The 23,140-nt window shown below is 38.1% G+C and overlaps 1 protein-coding gene across 2 annotated transcripts in view; it reads right to left on the bottom strand.

The window, feature by feature from the left end:
* Positions 1-23,140, bottom strand: part of GMDS (GDP-mannose 4,6-dehydratase) — a 431,344-nt gene that overhangs the window by 213,437 nt on the left and 194,767 nt on the right. For both annotated transcript variants that reach the window (XM_087762225.1, XM_087762234.1), the window contains exon 7: positions 17,045-17,172. In XM_087762225.1, coding sequence (XP_087618351.1) covers positions 17,045-17,172 — 128 coding nt within the window. The remainder of the gene's footprint in view (positions 1-17,044; positions 17,173-23,140) is intronic.

Genomic DNA, 23,140 nt, shown 5'->3' with positions numbered 1-23,140 from the left:
GCCATCTAAAACAGGTATGGCAAACACATCAAAGACATGAAGCAACATTCTTCTGGGAGCATGGAAGAGATCAGAATGAAAAAGGAACTGCTATTGGAAGAAGTAGGGTACGAGGAGGACAGCATTGGTGAAGTCTGATGAAGAAATTGGAGAATATCTCAAAATCAAGACTGTGCGGAAAACACAAAGGGGCTGTGCCAAAAGACTTGAGATAGGAGCAGGGAGCTTGAAGGTGGCTAGAATAACTCTGGGTGCTCCTTTAGAGACAGGACCATGCATGAGGTAACCTAACATAAGCTGCCCTTTGGTGAGCTATGGAAGATTGTGTACACAACCAGCATTGCAAGTTTCTCTGAGGCACGATGACTCTGCGGAGGAAAAGTATCAGGATCACTGGGTTTCTCCTCACTGCGCAGAAGGAGTGACTGCTGAAGAGCAAACCTGTTACTCGCTAGCCATCTGACATATGTGTTACAGCCAGGGCTTGTCACAGTTCTGCTTTGCCAAGGTGGCACAAACGTGCATCTACCCCGTACAACAAGGACAAGCCACAGAGGCAGCAGAACTGTGAAGCCTGCCACTGAACTTCCATCAAACCCTGGCTTTCATCAGACCTTCTTGGGGCCTTAACAAAGAACTGTTATACTCTTGGCTCACATTTTGCAGGAATAAGACCTTAATCTACCCCTCTTGTCCAGCTCCTTATCTCCCCCTTTTCTGCCTGCTTTGCAAGGTGGCAGTCATTTATCCTGGGTGGAGGAGAGACTAGAAAGGATGTCACGTCTCTAAGAAGATATATAAATAAATGAATACACAAGTCTATACATATATATGCATAGGAACATCCCATGCCTAGGAATATCCAAAGCATCACAACTAACTGACCCACTATACATCGGTCACTACACAGACTGAAGAGCATAGGGCAGCCCTGCACTGCTCAGCAGTTATCCCAGAACCACTTGTCCAGGTCTATGAAATTTTAACACTGCATCTAATCAGAGCACGTATGCATACTCATTACTTACACACAACAAATTCAAAGAAACTGGAACCACTTATGACAATAAATGTTGGATTAACCTTATTCAGGCAAATTATTTCATTTCAACATAAACAATCACATACTATTATTTTAACTTTTTTTCCCAAGAAATTGTATTTCTGTGCCTGCAAAAGAGGGTGAGCATAGCAATATACCGTGTCCCACAACTGAGCTGTAACACTCTTTCAACGCCTGTCACTTTTTAAAAAGGGGTCATTCCATGCACACTGCTCAATTGAATTGCTGTATCTCTGGAACTGAGGTTGGAGTTTTACAAAGGCCATAACACAAGCATCATGCAATTTAAGTGTATTTTACATATTTATATTAAAATCTACTGAATTTAGATACATGTACATTTCCATATCTGTCCCTATCAGACCCTCAGGAATCTTCAGCTAAACTATTTTAGTCAAGATGCCTTTCAGGAATTTAATGTAAAACAGGCACTGTGCAAACTCAGTCAGTGGGCATGCCACATATATATATATTTTGACCATAAAAAGTGCAAAAGTTCACTCACTCTGTTAGTTTTATCCCACTCTCGATTAATGTTGAACATTTTAACAATTACGTTCTCTGCTGCTGTTAGAAATATACACATGCATGCTTTGTATTTTTTTCAGAGGTGCTCTAGCATAGAGCTCGTCTTGTTTTCTGCCAACATAGATGCTATAAAATCATGCTTGATTCAGTTTACTTCTTTCCTCCCCTCCCCTCCCTTCCTCCCTTTTCCTCAGCCTTATCCTCCTCCATGTTCTTGGGTGGGCAGATTCATGGGGAGACTTGGTTTTTAGTATAGCCACCACCAGGCAGTTTGCTACTCTCCTGAAGCACATCTGGGCTTTATATCAGGCCTTTAATTAATCCTCAGTGAAAGCCAAGCTATGACATTTTGACTGGGCAGGCTCCAGTTTTGGACAGGTCTTGATTTATTGCGACTGAGTCTCAACCTACTTTGATTTATTTCAGCTTTGGGGAGGAGGGCAAGCACTGAACAGAAAAAGCACTGTTGGATGCAGAACATGAGATGCACGTAAAGGACCTCCAGAGTACTGTGGCCCAAATGACAAACAGCTCAGACAATTTGCAATAAAAATAAAATAAAAAAAGCCCAAGTGATGAAAAGATTTTGGTGAAAGCAATCACTTAAAGCAACAACAACCACCACTATCAAAAAAAGCAACAACAAATAATAAAAGGCTTAGTGAACTAGGATCAAACTATTTGGCAGAAAGTGCCAACGAAGGAAGCCCATGCCTTATCTCTAAGTAAACAAGAAATCCCTGGTCACTCATTAGTGTTAATCATGTCTCTCATCTGCATTCAGCTAAATACAGAGAGGCAGGACCAATGCTTTCCTGATGAGTCGCTTTCAAGGAAAAGGATGTTCTGCTATTGTCTGCCAGCTCGACTTGGGTGAATGTCCTTTTGCAGGTCTCCCTCTCTAAATGCATCCTGCATGGCATGCAATGTGCCAAGTCTTCTGGACAGCAAGAACAAATGCAACCAGAGCCAAACTGTTCATCTAAATAAAGCAACAAACATCACAGTAATAGGAGCCACTGAATAACAAATCCAATTGGCTCAAGGTATAAAGCTTTATTGTTTCTATGGGCAGGCTTACTCTCTTACCTAGGCCCTTCTCTTGTTCTATTTTAATTCAAATTCTGTTGGACAGATGACTCGGCAAGTTTATTCTGAATACTGCTGTAGCTACTTCCAATTAATTCCTGTTGCGTGTACCACGAAGAAACCCAGTATCTTGAAAATCCTAATGAAAAGTAATTTTATTGTTTTCCTTTAAGTGTTTTTGTTAAAAATCCAAATACCCTGATTTCTCCCGCCCTTGTACTTCCTTTTCACCAACTGAAATTCAGTTTTTGTTGTTGTTTTTTTTAACCCTCTAACTATGGGAACTAGAGGATTTATAGCTCTATCAAAAGAGAAGAAAGAGTGAAGTTCCAGCAACCGAAAAGCAAAAAATTTTTAGTCTAAACAAACTGGCACTTTTCATTTGTTGACATGTATTAGGCTCCGGTGCCTAGTGAACCTCTAGCAGAAAGGATGTTTCTGTTAAAGACTCGGCACCTGCTGCTATTAAAATTTCAGTAACACCTCAGATGCTACCTCAACAGTCCCACACAAGTTCTTGGGAGGACAAATCTTTGCACTCCTGTTATTCCCTGTAACACAAGACAAAAGGACCAGCAATTCATACATGAACATGCAGACTTGCTCCAAGGCATCTGTGTTATAAAGCAGAAGAGGACACAAATCAGGTATGAAAATATTATGTGGGTTGTCTTTAAAAACATTAAAGCCGAATGATTGAAGACATTAATAAAAAGACACTTATGTGTTAATTTTTAAGTTTCAGGGTGAAATCTGGAAGAAAGGTCTACTGTACTTGGTTGATCAGATAGATTCCTGTGTAAGTTAAGGCCACAGCCCCGTTGTGCCCTTTGCCACCAAGCAGGTAAGCAGTAGGATTCAAATGACCATCTAGTTTAAGATGACTTGGGTCTTCTGCTAATTGAGAAGTAACTACATGGCACGGGTGTTCTCAGTCTAATCTGTGTCACATTGACTAATCTTATCATCTGTAAAAAAGATGCATTTATTTTAGCAGTGGTAGGCTGGTAGGCCTATTTGTGCTGGTAGGCTACACAGGGAATTAGTGTTTGTTGTCTTGTCCTCTAACTGGGTGAGCAGACTGAGCTGGCTTTCTCTGCCTAATAGAAAGTTACTAATTCTGCAGAAATGCAGAATACTCATATACCAGTAAATGGGATCCTACAGAGCCAGTCCCTTGTAGTTTCAGGAGTAGAAGTCAAATTACTGTTAAGGACAATTCTCAAGTCAAACTGTTCTACTGAACACATCCTTCCCTCATCTCTCTTCACTCCATAAGAAAACAAATTGTCAACATCTAATGAAAATATTTGCTATTTTCTGTGTGTGTTTTTGTTTTGTACTGCACTCAGGTTGGAGAGTTTCAGGCTCCTTTCACAGGCAGAATCAAGCACGTTGGCAACTGGTGGCTCACTTTGGCCCAAGAGCAGAAGATGAGAACACAGCATTCCCCTATCAACTAGGGTCTTAATCCTCATCTTGCATTGCTGCCGCATCATCCCATATGAGGATGTGGCCTATCACCATCAGCTGTGCTCCTCCTGAGTATAAATCTGCTTTTCTCTGCCAGACAGTGCTCCTTCTAGCTGCTGCAGAGCTGGCTCTGGGTGGGATTCCAGATGCTAGCTTTCATCCTCAGTCTGAACACCACCATTTTATTATTGTTTACAGGCAGTTTTATTTTCTAGCTTTTATCCGCCTTCATGAAATATAAAAGTTTGTGCGACTTTTCCTTCCAAGAAAGTGTAATAACACTGAAAGCTCCAGCAGTACTTTCTAATACCAACATAGCAGGAATTTGCAGTGACAAGGTAGTAGGCTGTTTCACTGAAAGAGACTTTATATGAACCAGCATCCCAGTGAAACCCCATATCTAGGCAAAAAGGATCACTTTAAGATACTACTAATAAAACTATCAGCTTAGTTAGGAGTCAACTGTTTTACAGGCAACTCCAGAACATAAACAACTATTCAAGACATTGTTAAGATAGTGTTTTCAGAATTTGGATTTTTTTCCCCTAACTTGAAATATTTATGACACATGGTATTTAAATGATCAGACCGCTACAAATCAGTGCAACTAAATGCCTATCATCAGTGTGCAATTTCATTACACAATTTGTTTACAAACTTTATATGAATAAGTTAAAGCAAGGGAATTGAGGCTTGTTTTTCTTTATTGCATATTGTATTTTAAAAGTAAATGTCAAATGTGCATGATTCTGCTATGATTTAACATGATTTTCTGTAATCACTCCAAAATGAATGTGGTAACAATGATGATTAATTGACTTTCATTCTGGGTCGACTTTTTACTCAAACTTGTTCTTTTGCCAGCTACACTTTTACACATGTGCCTGTTGGTTTTACACTGCCCTTCTTTAGATGTGACTTTCTGAAAATCAGCAACAAAAAAGCCTTCTTTGAGGAAATTCTAATTTACTTAATTACAAGGAGTGGGCAGTTGTGCACCAATTTCATCATTCTGTCGTACTTGAGGCTGAAAATGGGCACAGGTGAAAACTCTTTATTATGCTTCCTGTTTATACTGGTAATGCATTAAATGGAATTTTAATGTCTCCTGAGGTCACTTTTAGAGCCAAATTGTGGCTTTCCCTATCACAGGTGTACTGAGTAACTCTGTGCGGGCACAGAGCCTCTTTCTCTTCTGCCGGCCTGTGCCTCCCCATGCATAAATGTAAGATGCAATGGATGAAGTCAAGTCCCACCAAAGTCAATAATTGTATTATTAGAACAAGATTTCACTCCAAACCAATTCCTGCAGTTGTTTTGCAGCATGCTCGGTCCTCTGGCTTGCTAGGAGGGCAGGGAGGGAACACACAGCCCTACAGTCCTCTTGGGGCTTGTGCATTTCACACATGTGCTCTCACCCTTTATTGCTATCTGGATCAAACAGAATATTTTCTAAAATGTTTTCTTAGCACCCATATTTGTAAGACTCCATTAAAATGCTGTACATTATATGAAGTGTTACATTAAGTGTGCTCGGATCATAGGAACTTGCACAAACCTCCAACCAACACCAGTTCTAAATTGTTACTCACCTGCTCTTGCATTACTTTAAAAAGAAAAAAAAAAATTCTCTTAGAGATGAGGCACCAGATAATACAGTTAGCCTAGAAAAGCTCCTTGGAAGGCAAGGTCCTTTGTGCTCCACCTTGGCATTGCCGGAAAGCAGAGCACAGCTGGGCCCTGCTCCACGGCAGGCTCCTCCTTGCAAACCAGTATCATTTCTGCTACCAGTACTACTGATTCAGAAAGCCATGTTCCAGTGGTGCATGCCACAGTTATGGCATGGGAGTCACTGGAAAAGGTTTATGAGTTATTATGGGCTGAAATAAAAGATCAAATAAACACATACATGGAACATGCACAAATAGGAGCAGTGGTGATATTCCCCAGCTGCAGCCTGAATACAGCACTTAAAATATAACCTCCTCTCGGCGTGGGGGTTCAAAGAGCAAGGCTGCCAGCAACCAGGAGATGACGGTAGTAAGAGGCACAGTGTGCAGAAGCAGCCAAGCGTCTCTTGGGCTTTTCCTTGTCCGGAGACAGACGTCTCATGTCTTGGTCTGTCACGTAGCCTACAGACCATCCTATCTCATGCTTCCTGACACCTTTCCAATAACCTGAGATACTCTTGCAATCTGGGAGATGAACAGTTTTAGACAGGCAGTATTTTTAATATATATCTACCTCGGACATAAGTAATAAGACTGGCAATAAAATGAAAAGGGTATACTTAAAATATTTTTCCCTTGTCAATTATTTCCCCTTTAAAATGAATATGATATATTAAAAACCTGATGCTTGTTGAATTTAAAACACCTCAGAGGAAGAGAGAAATTCCCACCAGATATGGAAAAGTAGGGGTTGTCTGGAAATAAATGCAGCATAATAAATTAATGATGAGGGGGAAAATATGCCTGTATTGCATAAGGAAAAAATACTGCATTAGCAACACAAAGCATTATTTTCTCTTGTAAAATAAGGCACAGTACAGCTAGATTGTATGATTTGTACCAGCTTTTCATTATGTCAAAAGCAACGTGTGCCTGGTATTACAGCATTAGGGTTGCCTTGATAAACTGTTACTGTGTAGAGTAACATCTCACTTGATAGAGGTTAAGGCAGAAGTAGGAGTTAATGCTCTACTAATACAATTTACTGCTCCTTAAAGAAATCTGTAAAGTGCACTTGGAAGAAAGAAAACCTCTTGATATTAAAAAAAAATCAAACCCATTTGCAGATCAAGAAATAACACACAACTTGCACTAGAAATATCAGCTTCTAAAAAGTAAAAAGCTTGTTATTAAGAGCAAAGTTAGAGAGTAAGCATATTTTCATAACAGTGCCTGTTTTTTAATAGAAGAACAACATGAATGTAAGTAACACTGGTGCAATGAGAAGTCGGTTCAACACCCAACACTCCTATGGACCCAGCAGTTCAGGCAACAGCTCACAGCAGGGGCTCCTAGCTGGAGATCACGGTTCTTTGAGGTTTCAAATGGCTGAGTTTACCCTGCTTTTCTCATGCTATTGAACAAGAGAGACGAGGCTAGGCAAAATGTGCCTAGACTGCATTCAACTCTACAAAAAAAACCCTAATAACTTGTCCTTGCAGACAGGCAACCTTTCACATGAATAGTTAGGGATCCCCTTATTTTGCTTCCTCAAATCCAATACCAGAGATCCTTTAATCCCACTGCACAACAGAAAATGTAGAAAGCAGATACGTGGGCCTACTCAGTTAAGAAACACCAACAAAATCCTTATTTCACTAGGAGCAATGAAATGGCCACCAAGCTTACTAGCACCAGGAGTTGCCCTGTGCATCAGCAGGGTGAGCGGGGAAGGACAGGTCCTGGGCTCCCCTGCACCAGTCAGCCTCGACCTGCACAAAGAAGGAAGCACTGGAAGGGTTTGAGGGAACCACCAGCTGTTTTGCACAGCCCTCATGTAAGCTGCAGGCACAGACAATGTCAGGGATCCACTATTTACTTCATTATCCTCTTCCATGGCTGCAGGCAAATCCATCCCAGCCACACTGCTGAGCTGACTGGGGACGGGGGATAAGAAAACGCCGTTCTTGCTCACCTACCTTGCAAAAGTAATGCTCCTCATACTCCTGAGGAAACAAAAAATTGCTCTTGTTGCAGAAATCACACGGACTTTGAAAGGAAGAGAGAGAGGAGTCAAGCACGTGACAGCAATAAGCTTTCTTCACATACTTAACCTGGTAACCAAATCAACCGTCCCCAGGGGAAGCTTAATGCTGGCCAAAGAAGGCCAACTGAAAAGTTCAGCTGCTCTATCTTTGGACCATTAATGTTGGTTGTTAGGTCAAGGCTTCATCCAAAAACACCTACAGCTAAAATTCAAGTATTTCTGCTGAAACTAAAAGTGGCATATTAAGTGCACCCTGTGGGTTTGGGGAATGTTTCCCACTCAAACAAACAAAAAATCGTATTTTTTTTCCATACCCAGATCAGGAAAGAACAGTCACTCTGCTGATAGCCAGTCTTCTTAATAATACACAGAATATTAACAGCTAGAGTACAATAAAAGTGAGCCCTGACATTTTAATTTATCCTCTGAAATATTTCTTCTTTCGGTGGAATGACCTGAAATCATTGGAGGGCTAAAAACTTTGGTTCTGGGAATGCACTGCCCATGATGTTTTACTGGCTTCATTTCAAATGAAAACAATTACTGTATAGTGAGGATGTTACCACACAGACATAACACCACCATTAACTATTTTTGACTTCCAGTGTAAATTGAACCATTACGGGGTTTTAAAAATGTCCTCATTAAAGTTTAATGATCTGTTTTAAGGGATTTTTCCCCTTATTAAAATTAAAACCAACTATGCTATACAGCTTTCTCAGAATGTGGTGCATTACTCTAAGATTCAAATAAATCTGTAAATCATAGATTAGTTAATAAAAAGAAACTATCTGGGTTATTACAGGTGGGGCTGGTAGCAGTACCTGTTATTAATGTTGCCTAACATTTACCAATAAAAGATGCTGTGTCCTGTTCTTTAAAATGTTGCCAAATACCATCTGACGGAATAAAAAATTTCTGAGTTCAAAGGTAGACACACCTGGTTGTGGTGTGGTTTTTTTTTTTTTTTCCTTCCCCCACCCCCAACCACCCGATAGGAAAAAGAGCAAAGAAAGGTAGGATAAATGTCAGTGGAAGTGATTCACCTGATTAAAGAGTACATTTAATTTGTATTAACTCCCCCATAAACCTCAATAATTTTTTTCCATGAACTTGGGGTTTGCTTGTTGTACAGTAAGTATGTGAAATTTTGCATGCAGAGGGCTAGAGAATGTTTATGAGAACATTTCCATCAAATTTGCCCCGAACTTGCCCAATTCATAAGCTTTGTGTGGACTAAAATGGAAAAAAAAAAATTAAAAATCGTGGTTTACATACACTCAGGAGAGACTTGTGAGACCTTTGCTGTTAAATTTTGTGAAGATTCACTTTACGATGAACACGCTCCATCCCGTGATGGAGCAGTGGTTTCCCTCCAGGCACAGCTGCAGCCTGGAGCAGCCTGTCTGGTGTACTCACTCCTTGGGCCCAGGCAATCCCATCTACCTCATGAGATTCATCTCTTTCCCACAGTCTCATCTGCAGTTGCCCCAAGTTAAAACCACCACAAGACTGACTGGAAGGTGGAACAGACCTTTTTTTAAAAAGTTTAGTTTGTTTTCAACCTGGTGTTACATTGCCACCTGCTAACGAGTAAACATTAACCTGCAGCATGCATTCATGTGGACTGCAATGATGGTATATATACTGCATCATATAGTTTCTCTGCTGGCACCTATATGTTTTCTTCCAATCCTGTCACAAGTAAGTATATCTCCTAAACATGGACCCTGTCATAATGTTACCTGTTTTTCCATGCATTGTCAGGCAGAGCAGAAAACTTAAAATCATAGGAACACAGCATGCATTTAAAGTTACTTATAAAAAGTGCCTTAATTTGGTACTTTACAAGAAGAACATGCTGCAAAAGCAGAATTTGTCAGGAGGACTCTTGTAGTTGTGTTAGTTGAAGAGATACTGCATTCAAGCTACAATGGCATAATAAGTCAGTCTCAGAAATATGACAACAATACATAATTTATCAATCTGGAAACCTTATACTTGAAAGAAGCCTTAGTCTAACCTCTCCATCACTCCAATTAAATTGTAAGACCACCACTGTAACAAGACCACTTAGAAAACCACCGGGGTGGCCTTGACAATAATACACATATCATTGTTGAGGCACAGGAAACTAAACCAGATGGTTTCGCTGAGGAAAGCACTTTTTTGGCTTTGTAAAGCCTAAAAACACTAACAGGTCAAACACAAAAGCGGTGAAAAAGAAAGCTATAGGAAAATTTATGTAAATAAGGAAAAAAATAATTTTTTTTTTTACAATTATATTCCCCTCACATAAAAATGGCTGCAAGAAAATAAAAAGGGGGAAATGGTGCTGTAGTTCTGAAATAGATCAGGATAGTTTTCTGAAAGGAAAATGTCTAACAGCAACACTTACAGTAGGCACTGCTGCTGGAAATCAATACCATATGATGTGCATCAGACTGAACACCTACATATTGTAATTAAAACCCTTTTCTTTCCTTATTTTTATATTTTAAATATGGAGACCATTCATGTCTATTGTAATAAACTTTCTTTCTTGTTCAATCTCTTATTAGCAATCATATCAAACTTAAAGAGAAAATAGCACATACGTGCATCTCTCAAAATATATGAAACTGAAAATAACTTCCACAAAATCATCCACGCACAAACGGAAACATATATTCACATACATACACATATATATATAGGTGGTGTGTATGCACACATGTATAAAGCATGTTTAAATTTTCTCACTTATGCTGTAGTTATTTAGAATCACATTATATACAGACTTCAGCATTTCATAAACCATGAAAGACTTGCGTTTGTTTTGTTTTTCTTTAATGCAGACATGATCTACAAGAGTAAAATTAAGATGATAGCATGTTACTCTGCTGGGAATTGCAACTATTCCTAATATTCAAGAAGGCTAATCTAAACTACATGTGCTGAAAGAAATGTATTACAAGCTCTTTTATTGTGCAGCCTTATTTACCAAAATGTAATCTTTTATTTGGCATTAAAAATGAAAACTTTTACTATCACAGTTGTTCTAAAACATGTTCTCTCTTCATAAGGGAAGGTTTGCCCATATTTTCAAAATCTGAAAGATGTTTGAGAATTATACCTACATTTTGCTGGCATCAAATCACGCTCTAACTGAAAGAAAACATTATTATTTGAATATCAGTTTTTTCTCTGCTTGGGACAATGGAGAAGAAATGTACACTGAGGAGAGCTTCACTATATGTTTTTTGTTTATGACAGTTCATTTTGGTACTGCTCGGAAATACCCTTGGAGAAAACGTTCAGTCTTCAGTCTGACTCCCAAGTTCTTAACTAAAAACAGAGAGTTAAAAGAGTGGAACCTGATGGAGCCTACCTGGACAGCAATAAAGAGAGAGAAATGACAATGGGGTGTCACAGGATCCTTTTTTGATTCTGCATGAGAGACATGCCTGTTTTGTGGCCAGTGACACCGTCTACTACCTCATATCAAGACTTGAACTGTTTTGTAGGGTTGGAACATTTCAGTTGAGGTGCAATGTGTCCAAATAATTTACTAAAACAATGGCATCATGAATTGACTCTGGCAACCCACTTATCTATGATGTCTTTTCCCTATAGACTCAACCAGAGGGAAGACAATCTTTACTTCTTTTTGGACCTGCTGTTTCAGCACTCTCATTGTGTCACAAAGAAGTGGCTCTACTGCAAATGCCACTGCCTGTGGGTCAGTGTTGGGTGAACTTCACAAAGTGATTTGGCATCTTTCATTTGAGACCAGTTATCTGTGCTGTGGTCATTTACATTGGCTGTACCATATCCTAAGAACTGGATCACTATTTGCATGGATGATTGAACATACTACTGTGGTCAAATGTGACTTCCTTTATCCTGGACACATCATACCTCCACATGTCCAAAGAATTTACATGAGGAAATCAAAGAATATTCTGCCATCGGTAAGTGTGTACTTCCTTTGGGAAGATGTTGCTTTCTCAAAAAGCATTTCGGCATGAGGCTTAGTTCCACACCTTATAAAAAGGACAACAGATTTTTAAACTATTAGAAAGAAATTAAGGTGGAATAGTCATTTTCTCTGATACATATACTTCTAGAAAAGATAGTGCTTCAGCAAGTACCTGTCAAGAGTTTTATGAATGTTCAGTAGTTGTTCCAAAGGAGCACAGTCTACCAAACTTTTCTCCAAAAGGTTCATGCAAGCCCTGCTGCTCTCACAATTACTTCACCTGGAGAGCAGCAATAAGATAATCAGTTCAGTGGATCATCACATCAATCAGAGCAGACTGGATATAATTTTAAGATCAGTTTGGCTTAACTGAGCCATTAATTATCCCAGCCCAAGCAAGCTGATGGAAAGAAAAAGTTCTCATATGCAAATACACAAAATACACTTGAGTACCTGGATGGCTCAAAAATATTTACCCTCATACTCAAAGTAGTCCAGCATTGAGCATTTAAAATTATTTCTTAGCTTCTATTTAGAAGTGATTAACTTTGAGCATAAAAACTAAGCAGTAAAAAGGGAAAAACAATTTTCACTTCAGTCCATAACAAAAGGGTAATCCTCATTTAAAAGCGTACCTTTAAGTTCATGAACCAATCTCATAGCTATACGAGGTATTGATAGTTGCACAGACAGATATAACTGACTTTCTTTTTATAACCAACAATGCTCAACAAAGCAAGACTCTCACAAGCAAGTATTCCGCTGGGCTGATGAAAGGGTGTGTCAGAAAAAACTTCGAGTCTGATCAGACTAAGGTAAAATGTATCTCAAAAGATGCTACATCCTTAACATGCCAAGAAAACAACAAAACAGAACTAGAAATGCCTTGGCCAACATTCTTGCTGGCTGAATCCTTTTCTTATGCACAAGAGTAAAGTAAAATTTTAAATAATTCTGTCTGGCAAGAGTTTTTATATTTAAATGTACACACAAACATACAAGAAGGGATTTCCCACAACAGAAATGGTAGCAGCTGTCTCCAAGGGTCAGTCTCTACTTATTAGAATGGTGAGTAGAAGGATCATGAATAAAAGACCAGGTGATGCTGACTGGAGATTTAAACACAGAAGACATCACTGTAAATTAGATTTTACTATCTCAATTTTAACATGCACAGAACGGTTTAAGACAATAAAAATGACTGCACATTTTCTTATACATTTAATCACAAAGTAAAGCATGAATCAGCACCGGTACCAATTAAAAAAAAAAGTAAGATGGAAAGTCTCTCTTTAAACAGTTTCTTAATGTGCTCGGTTGGACTATACAATAACTTACTATATTACTTACTTATAAACTGTTCTTTTTTGCTTTGTTTTTTTTACCTTATTTAAATATAAATTAATGGAAGCTGATTGCCATACATTTAGAATATCAAATGGTCCCTGATTTCACCATGAATTTAGACACATGCTTGATTTTAAGCATTTGACTAGACCTGTAATTAATTGAATCGGAGCCAATTATGACCCAACTATGAGTCCTCTGTAATTATTGCTTGAAATACTGCTGGATTTCTATTGAAGGCAAAAGAAAATATTTCTGATCTGTATGAATACTTAAAGACTATTAAAACTCAATAAAGACTATTAAGACTTGCTTTTTTTTTTACTTTTGTAAGAGATATATTGGTAGGCTTTTCCACAGCATTCATCAGTGCAGTATTTCTGCTCTCTGCACAACACTGAGGCGTGGGCAGTGCAACTGCAGAAGGCAACCTGAGCATCAGTGGGTGATAAAGAGGAAACTGAAGGAAAGGGAGAAAAAGCCTCAGCTGTTGAACTCTAATACAAACTTGCTCTTTTCCCGGAGCCACTTTCCAACATGACTATGTTCTGTTTGTTGGCTTTCCCGTTACATCTTTACAAATAAATGTGTCTGTTGCATCCCCAAGAACAACACTTCAAGGTTTCAGTTGCAGGTATACCTTCACAACTTCATTTACAGTATTTAGCATGTAGGAAATTGAAAAAACAACCAACTAGTGATGGATTGATGGGCATTTTTTTAATGGTCCAAGTTAAATGTTTCTAAGAATCTATATTTATTTGAAATAAGACTCTTGGCTGAGTGTCTGAGGAAATTTGTATGATGCCTTGTGTTTTATACGTGGCATAGAAATGAGTCAGACTGTTAAGGCTTGCTATTGTACTAATATTTGAAAATACCTAGCAGATGGTTTACTAGAACTTTCTGCAACAAATAAAAAGTATAAGTTACCCTCACAAAACAAAATAGCACACAGAAGATTCATGTATCAATGGCACTGATATATTGTTTTTCCTCTTCCAACTCAGTGGCATTGATCACCATCTCTAATACCATCCCATGAGACTTGTGCTGGATCTCAGTAGAGTAAAAATGGAGAAAGGGGGAGTAAGAGGCAGCAGCAATTTCTGCAAAAATGTTAAGAGTTACTAATATAATTTTAGGATAAAACTAATAATCCCCCCCCCCAATTTTCACTTCCTACTTATTTCTATTTTGTTCTCTTCAAACACTAAATGGAAATCTTTCTTTCTAGTGAGTTAGATTTCCCAGTTTTCATTCACCAGCACAATGCCGCTGTACCTGATTTTCTGTTCTTGCAGGTGGCAGTTCAAGTCCCAGCTCAAAAACCTGATCAAACACATATTCCAACTATTCTCCTCTGATATGAGTCTATGTTTAAACATCAAACTTCTGAATCATCTGCTACTAAAGCTGACCTCAAGCCACAGCTAGCACTGAGCACACTGGCAGCCCATCCCTTGGTGGGCACCTACATGCTTCAGTGCAGGCACGCACTTCCATGCTTTACTGTGTACAGAAGCATTTGCCTAAAATCACAGTGGCAGTTGGATGAACACATGTAATCAAAGCTCAAGAGTCCTGACTTCTGCTTGTGCTTTGTAATCACCAGACCTTCTCCATTCCAATACATACAGTATACAACCTCTCCACAATGTCAATGGGAGTTTGGTCATCAACTTTCATGAGATCAGGAATTGACCCATAATGTTTTATAAAACAACAAAAAGGAATGTATTTATGGTTTTATTATTATCCCTAATAAGGAAATAAGGAGAAAGAAAACACAGTACATGGTCTAGTCTATATGCACATGTGTTACTTGTATTAATATCAATGGGATTTAAAAGTACATATGGAGAGGATAAGATATATCCCTACGTGTTCAGCCATATGCTTAAGGAAGCTCCCCAAATGCTTGTAAATACAATCATGCTTTCTAACACACTATGTATTTATTCGAACAACGTTAAATCTCTAAGCCCTACTTTCCAGTCCATTAAAGCCTCAAATAATTGTTTATTTCCAGTTTAAAGTTACTCTCTTTTTTAGCCATTAGAAGGCTGCCTGTAACCACATTTCCACAATATTCAGGGAATTAGAGAATTGATAACAACTCTCCCATTATCCAAAGGGGTACCTCTCCAGGAAGAGAAATACTCAAGATGAACTATATTTTAGTGAGGAATTCTTTCCAGAAGATTTTGGGACAGGCCCAAAACGTGTAGCTGAAAGGTCTGGAATGCTACTTACGCAACAAATGTGTTCGTGCTGTAGACCTCGGACAACTACATTCCTTCTGGAGGACAAAGGCCTTGAAAGCTAGTCATTCTTCTCGATAGACTTGTTTTCATTTCCTTTTTGTTTTTAAAGGTTTGAACACAGGACAAGGGTCTGACCCATCAGGCACAAGAGGGTTATTTTGGATTTCGTTTATGGAAGAAGACATCAGAGTTCATCCCACGATTTATGATCTGTTGTCTTGGAATGAGATAGCCAAAGTATTTATGGAATATCCAATGCCTGTTAGCAAATTATGCTCATTATGTTCATGCAACCAATCATTTTATTTGGCTTATCTTTTACTTCCTTTCAGTTGAGACTTGGTAACTGATTTTATGAACACTCTTGTCTATAGTTTTATCTATTAAAAAGATGGTTGGGATGGTTTACTACTGGATTAACTGCTTCAACTAATATTGTAGCCACAAATATAAAACAATAGTCATGGAGGCATAGTCATGACATTCATGGTGCCCTTACCACCTTACATGCAAACGCAGCACAGAACCAAAAGCCATCTTTATTTATAGCTGGCTGCCAAAAATCACCTTCTTTGCTTACTTGATGTAACCCTTTTGATACCAAGGCAATATGACAGTTTACTTTTTTTAATATCATCCAGAACAAAAGTTTATACTGTGGTATTACAATTTTGTTTTCTGTTTTGCTGTTTCTTTTTCACCATGATCAAGATTTGAGAGCTCAGCTTTTATTTTACCTTTTAAATCTCAACTTATGATAAAAATCCCAAATCAGACTTTTTTCCTACTGAAATACTTATTTCTTTGTAATATAGAAAAACAAAACAAACAGTCATCATCTTTTTAAACTACATCAATGAATGGTGAAGCCAAATCCGGTTTCCCAGCAAGGAATTATTAAAAGACAGAAATAGTCCAATGACCACAGGAAATCTTTAAGCACCAAAATGGGGACAAAAGTCTCCTGGGGAAAGGACAATATTTCCTACATAGTCATTCATGTCTCCTTGTAATACAATACAGGGGTATTGTTTGTTTGTCTGCTTAAGTAGATGCATAGAATAAAATTAGAAACAAATCCTGACTACGAAAACATTTCAAACACTAGATGCAGGCACATGCGTTGCAATACCTGCCATCATAACTATGTTGTGATGCTTCTTTCTAATGTATAACCAGCTAGACCTTTGATCATTATTCTTGCCTCATTATAATAAAGGCCACCAACCTCCAGCAGGATCTTGGACTTCAGGTCATAATGTATCTTGCTGTGATCTTAATATTGGTCATAAAATTTGTAAAACAATAGGAGAAATACTCTAAAATAGATCCACTTTATAGTCAGTCCCCTCCCCCAAGGAATTCAGTCAAGGAATGTAAACCCAAAGATTTATTTTTCTGTTCAGGTCATGCTTGGTGTAGACTGCTGTGTTACTAAATTCCCTAGTGTGAAATCAAGAGCAAGACAAAGTTAACAGGCCTCAATAGGCAAAACCAACTTGAGATAGCCCTCTGTGGACCATGACCTGAAGTTACAGCAATAAGCATTATCCCCACCACGAAGATGATTCAGAAAAAGGTATGTGGTCCACAGCTTACCTCAACGTAGTCCCTGGCATGGCCCCAGTCTCTCTTAGCATCCAGATTGCCCAGGCTGAAACAATCCAGCTGTCCGAGGTGAATCTTTGCTACCGATCGACTAATTTTTCGAGTAACAAAGTTGGATCCTGGAATAGAAATAAAAGGTAGTATCAGCATAGTCACAGTGGCAGATAACTGGCCACAAGAAACACCTTATGTAGCTCAGCATGTGGTACTTTCAGTCTTCATTCAGTCCCCTCACACCACCTAGATCCATGCCATCTTCTATCATTTGAGTAGGATAAGAAGCTTCCAGTGCAAGTGTCACATTAGCTGCACTTTCACAGCAAACATCTCTCTTTGTGGGACTTCTTAAGCATTCCTAATTTGCTGCCTCAGTATTCAGTCCAGGCATAAAGCCAAAGAAAATAATTTGGAATGTCAGTTCTTAAACACAAAATGCAAAAGGTTACATAAAGAAGACAGACATCTTAGACCACCCTCAAGTTTTTCGTTGCTGTTTCTTTTTTATTTTTTTTTTAAGAAATGCATATATCTAAATAAATTAGCTTATAAATAAAAATAATTAACAGTATCCAAATACTACATATTCTCCAAAGGACTGTAATGGTTAAATGCATTCTACTTTTCTAGTTATTTAGGATTCTTTGTCCCCCAGGTTCAGCGAGATTGTGAAATTGTGATTTCAACTTTATCAGTTGAAGGCTGTACATTATTTTATCATATTTCTGTATTTTGTTCACTGCATTGCTTTGGAAAATTTGTGTACCCATTTCTGCTCCCTGTAGAGCTGCTTTAAATAATATTTCTTTCTAGTTATTTTCGCATCTTGATTTTTAGATTATGATGGATATATTTCTAAAATGCAGTCAACAGTCTCCTCAAAAGCAGAGGGATTTGAATTTAGACCATGAGTTCAGGCTAAACAAGCCCAATGGCATTTGCACACTAATGAGCCACAAAAATTAAAATTACATGCCTTTTTAATAGCTAAAAAAAAAAATGATTGAGTGGTGACAGATGATACCTCATCCAAATGGAAAGCAGGAAAGTTAGTGAAAATGACTGCACTTGTAAAACGCTCTTAGCAAATTTCAAAAGTCTTAAGTAGTGCAGCTTGTACATTCAATGCATATATATAGTTTTTTTCATTATGGAACTCTGCTCTTGAGATATGCGTCTCAATATTTTCTGTTTCCTGTCAAACAAACGATAGGCTGCTGCAAAATTATTAAATAATGTGAAGTGTCTTTTTCAGACTACTAATTTTGCCTGTGAAGTCAAGAGTGCTACAGTACCTTTTTGTGTCATTTGACTCTGCCCAAAGTAAAAAAAAAAAAAAAAAAAAAAGAGCGCACCTGTAAGAACCATGTGGATTGAAGCAATTAAATAATTCAGACCTTACCACAGGATTAAGATAGAATTTTAATTTTCTGTCAACTGCTGAACTAATTGGAATTCCCATTATTAGCCATTTAGAGTATATCATCAGTTTGTGCTTGTTTTTTAAAGGATGAAAATCATATCATTTCCATATTCCCTGAAAAAGTCTTCATATATAAAGGAAGCTTACCAAATAGTGTTATTTGCAAAATTTCAGAAATAAAATATACTGGGGAGTCTTTTTTTTATAGCAATGTTCCTCAAAAATTGGACAAATGAGTCAACTGCAGCATGAAAGCCCAAGCCCTTCTTCCAGACTGCACCCTGCATACTCAACAGGAGAAATATGATTATACCAAAGATAAACAGTGCAAACCACAGGACCGACACTGTGACTCTGCTATTGCAATTTCTGAAAGCAAAGTACTGTGGTTCCCCTGTTCCTGGCTGGATGGGCTTGCAGTGGGAGTGAAGTTCTGGCTTAACAGAAACCAGTGACAGAGTCTCTTTGGCTTAGTCAGATGGCACTTCTCCAAAGATTGTTTCAATTTTTTATGTTGTCAAAGTGCTTTGAGATCTTCACACAGATTATTACTAATTAATTAAAAATAGATTCAAACTAATACACAAACGTATTAGGATTAACTCTGAAACTTCCTAACCTTCTGCACTGAAATATTTTCAGTTCGTATTGTTATTCAGTAAATAACAGTTGAAGAAGCAGCTTTTCTTATAAGGTAAAGTATATGGCTTTATGTTCCAGACTGCAACTGAGTAATAAGCAAAACTGGCCGCTTTCAACGCCACATTCCCATTTGCAGTAAAAGCATTGAGAGTTCTAGTCATCATCTGCATTAAAGCGAGTTTTACTGTCAACCTACACGACTAATGAACATCAGCTTCCATTTTGGAGCAACCACTTCCTCAGCATAAAAAAAAAAAGCATATTAGGTTCTGTGTGTGAGAGAGAGAGAAGTTTTATGCTATCAACTTAACTTGAAATATATGAAAGCTACTGCACAAGAAAAAGTACATTCATCTAGCACAACACAGCAAATACTAGTAACTGCTGTCTTCTTGCAGAGTCAACGATAACTGGAGAGAAATGATCTTCAAAGATCTTCTCCAAGCAAAATCAGAATATACCTCAAAAGGCTGAAATGAAGACTTAAAGAGCACCACAGTAAAAAGTGAAAACCTTTGTTTTCCAGAAATATTCCAGTAAGGGTTCAACAAAACAATACCAAACCTCTTCTTGGAAGTGCCTCAGCATTAAAGTTGTGGAAGAAAACTATGCTATCATTCATTCTAAGAAATGTGATTAGAATCTTTTCTCATGCAACCAAGGACTGAATGGCACATTTCAGAAGCATTTAAATGATATGGTTCATAAATAATATTTAAATACCAATTCTGTTCAAACATGGTATCTTAAAATATTCCATTACACCATATGCTTGATCCCATGCCATTAAATGTACATCATAACTAGAATTTAAGCTGATGCCCACTGGAGTCATACAAAATAGTTAAGGCTATGTCAGCATTTCCATTATGAAGCCCAGTCCTAGGGGTTTGCAATCGGGCTATAAAGTCTTGCTTTGGCCTGAAACTTGGCAGATGTAATGTCTCTTTCCTCAGGAATGATTCTATCTAAAAGTCTATGCGGAGGGCTACAGATATCTTTATATAACTGAATGCAAAGTACTTTTTGAGATGCAGAAATGGTTAGCTGCCTTCTTCCTCAGGAGGTATTGAGGACTTGCTAATGTTGAATCTACAAGAACATTTTCCTCCATAGAATGACCAGTTAGTGCCAGCAAGAGTATCAATAGAGCTGATGGTGTGTTAACTACTTCACCCTTCGTGTTGATTTTCACTGGATCAAGATGATGCAGCAGCTAAAATGCCACCAGCTATCACATCTGAATAAGGCCTACTTTATTGTGCTACTAACATTACTAATTCACATGGAAACTTGGTGGTGGTAGCAACAGAAACTAGCTTTGATTGGCAGGGAAGAGAGATGTTTGAGTCCCACATTTGTCTCCTGGCTTTGTACTGCTTCCTCAGTTCACAGAGGTTTTGTAAAACACACCTCACTGCTCACACCTAGTACGAAAGAGCATGGAGTGTTCAAAACACTATTAAATGTGTGATGTATTTTGACATATTTGAACGCTTTTTCAAAATGTGTGAGGGTGACGCAGTTCTGGGAGCTCACTGTCCTACAGTAACCAAGAGAACAATCATTCTTTCTCCCTCGGTAGGGCCAAGCATGCTGGGCTAACTGCCTTGCATAGTTATCTATGCAGCAAATACATCCAAACCATGATGGGCCACATTATGCTCTGGTTTGCGCTGCTACTGACAACACTGGAATTGCTGTACTGCAACAGCAGAGATCTGGCCAGACGTTGCAAAGCATGCTTTGGTGTGTCCGCACATTTCAGCAGTTCCAAACAGCCTTGGTTCAGCAGTGCCTGACAAGTTTTTACATCTTAAAAGAGACCTTAAACATGAGTTTTCATGATATTAACAGCTCTTTCAGGAACCCTGGGCATTAGCTTAGATTTGTTTTCAAAACCCAAGCCCTCCCTCCGAGATCGTTAGCATTCCAATAGGAACCATAAGGTCTGATTTACAAACCCATTTATCCTAGATACGATTTTAAGCAAGGATTCCTCATTAAGCAGACCTGATCTGTAAAACATATAACTTGTCAGCAAACCACTATAGGAACAATACTGCAATAAAAAGAAATAGCAGAGGTATAATGCAATAGCTTCAGCTCTCCAGCCCAGACCTGTTGCCCACTGTGCCGGCTGGCTCAGGGTGGAAAGCAGCTCGCCCAGCTCATCCCTCTAAGAAGGAAGCTGCCTACATCTGGCAAAGATACAGTTTTGAAAGCTGGACGCATCTCTCCTTAACACATATTTAAAACTATTGCTTTAGGAAGCATGCTCTCAATGCACCTACAGTTCCAAAGCTGGATGCCCCGAGAAAAAAAAAAATAAAAAATCTGGGTCTCTGCATCAGTACCCCATTCCTTTTATCAGCACTGGGGTTTCACCCTCTGTGCATCATCAGGAAACTGCCTGTTTGAAGTAGGTGGTTTTCTCTAGAATCTGTGGTTTATAAAAGACGGCCAAATGGACGAAGCAGCTTTAAGAGACACTGTTATAGGAACTATTTCAAGAACCCTCATTTTCCAAGCTCTCAAGGCTACATACAAAACTCAACATGACAAAATTGTGGTCTTAGGAAGACTGCTACTCCTGTATAACATTAGTTGTTTCATACATAAGAAAATCTATCATTATTACTAGTAATATCATAGAATAACAGTTAATCTGATAGCATTTAGTAGCAATACTTATCTATCAGCTGAGATGCAGTCCCAGAACAGTCTGTCAAGTGGCCATAACATCTTTTTCTTCATTGTACATAAAATATGATAAAAAGGTTTCTGTCTCTAAAGATGCTGGCACAAGAAAAAGGGTGTTGGGTTTTTTTTTTTTTCTCTCCACATTTCTACAGTTCTGGCACAGATTCTAGTGGAAGCCTAACATGTTCAAACACATTGTGCACCCAGTGCTTCTCCTAACCCAAAGGAACATATTTCTTTTAACATATATATGTTGCAAATGATACATTTAATGAGATCATTAAAATGTTTTGATTGCCTGAAAATCCAGACTGCTCATAATTTCCATTCTATGAGAAGCTTTTCCATTTTTGTAACAAGCTGAAATTAAAAAACAAAGCAACACCCAGTTTTTCTAAGAAAAGAAGTCCAGAGTCTCCTTTAGCTTATACTGATGAAAATCAATAACAATTATTCTGAAGTCAATGGAATTATGTCAATGTAAACCACATGAAAAATCAAGTTACAGATCTTTAAATTAACCTTCCATATTTTGGGTTTAAATGGAATTTTCAACTGTATCTTGATTGAAACAACTGATACAGTACTGCATTTTGGTAAAACTAGTAAAGCAGCTACTTGGTATATGCTAAACAGTCATGCCTTTTAATTGTGAATCCACTCTTAATTTAAAATAATACATTGATCTCCTCACAACAACAATCATATAAAGTAGAAACATCACTGTTTGGAAATGAAGGAAAAATCACTGTTAAAAGTGATTTTTTATTTCCCAGCTCTTCATAATATTCTGCAAACTTTACACAACAAGTACAGCTACATTTAGATGAGCTTGCCAGAAAGTCCGCAATCAGATTTTTGCAAAATGATATATATATGAAATAAGGGTGATATGATTCATAAGCAACTCATTCTAAAGTCATGCACTGCATGGGAAACATCTCCCTGACTTGAGCAATAAATCATTTTATTTCCTGAAACTTGAGATACAGTGCTTTAATCTTTACATTTTAATCCTGTAGAGCATAGATGGAAATACTTTGCTTCATCATAATATTTCCAATCTCTTTATCTGTCCTTTAAAATTGTAGTAGTACCTTATGATAGTGAGTTTTTCAGATTTCCAATACATTCACAATGTTTTTCAAACATTTTCAGTTTACATACCCCCAGTGGACACATGAGATCTCTGAATGGGAATGATAAAGCTACTGATAATAGGCTTGTTTCTAAAGGTTATTCTTCATCAACCCCCTGGGAAATAATCACGTAACAATAAAATTCACAGATCACAGATTGAAAGCAACAGTATAATAACATGA

This window comes from Nipponia nippon, unplaced genomic scaffold (genome assembly GCF_047370975.1).
Source record: "Nipponia nippon isolate SJK-2023a ecotype South Korea unplaced genomic scaffold, ASM4737097v1 scaffold_1, whole genome shotgun sequence".
In the NCBI taxonomy this organism is placed as follows: domain Eukaryota; kingdom Metazoa; phylum Chordata; class Aves; order Pelecaniformes; family Threskiornithidae; genus Nipponia; species Nipponia nippon.
This window is presented reverse-complemented; position numbering and strand designations above follow the sequence as displayed.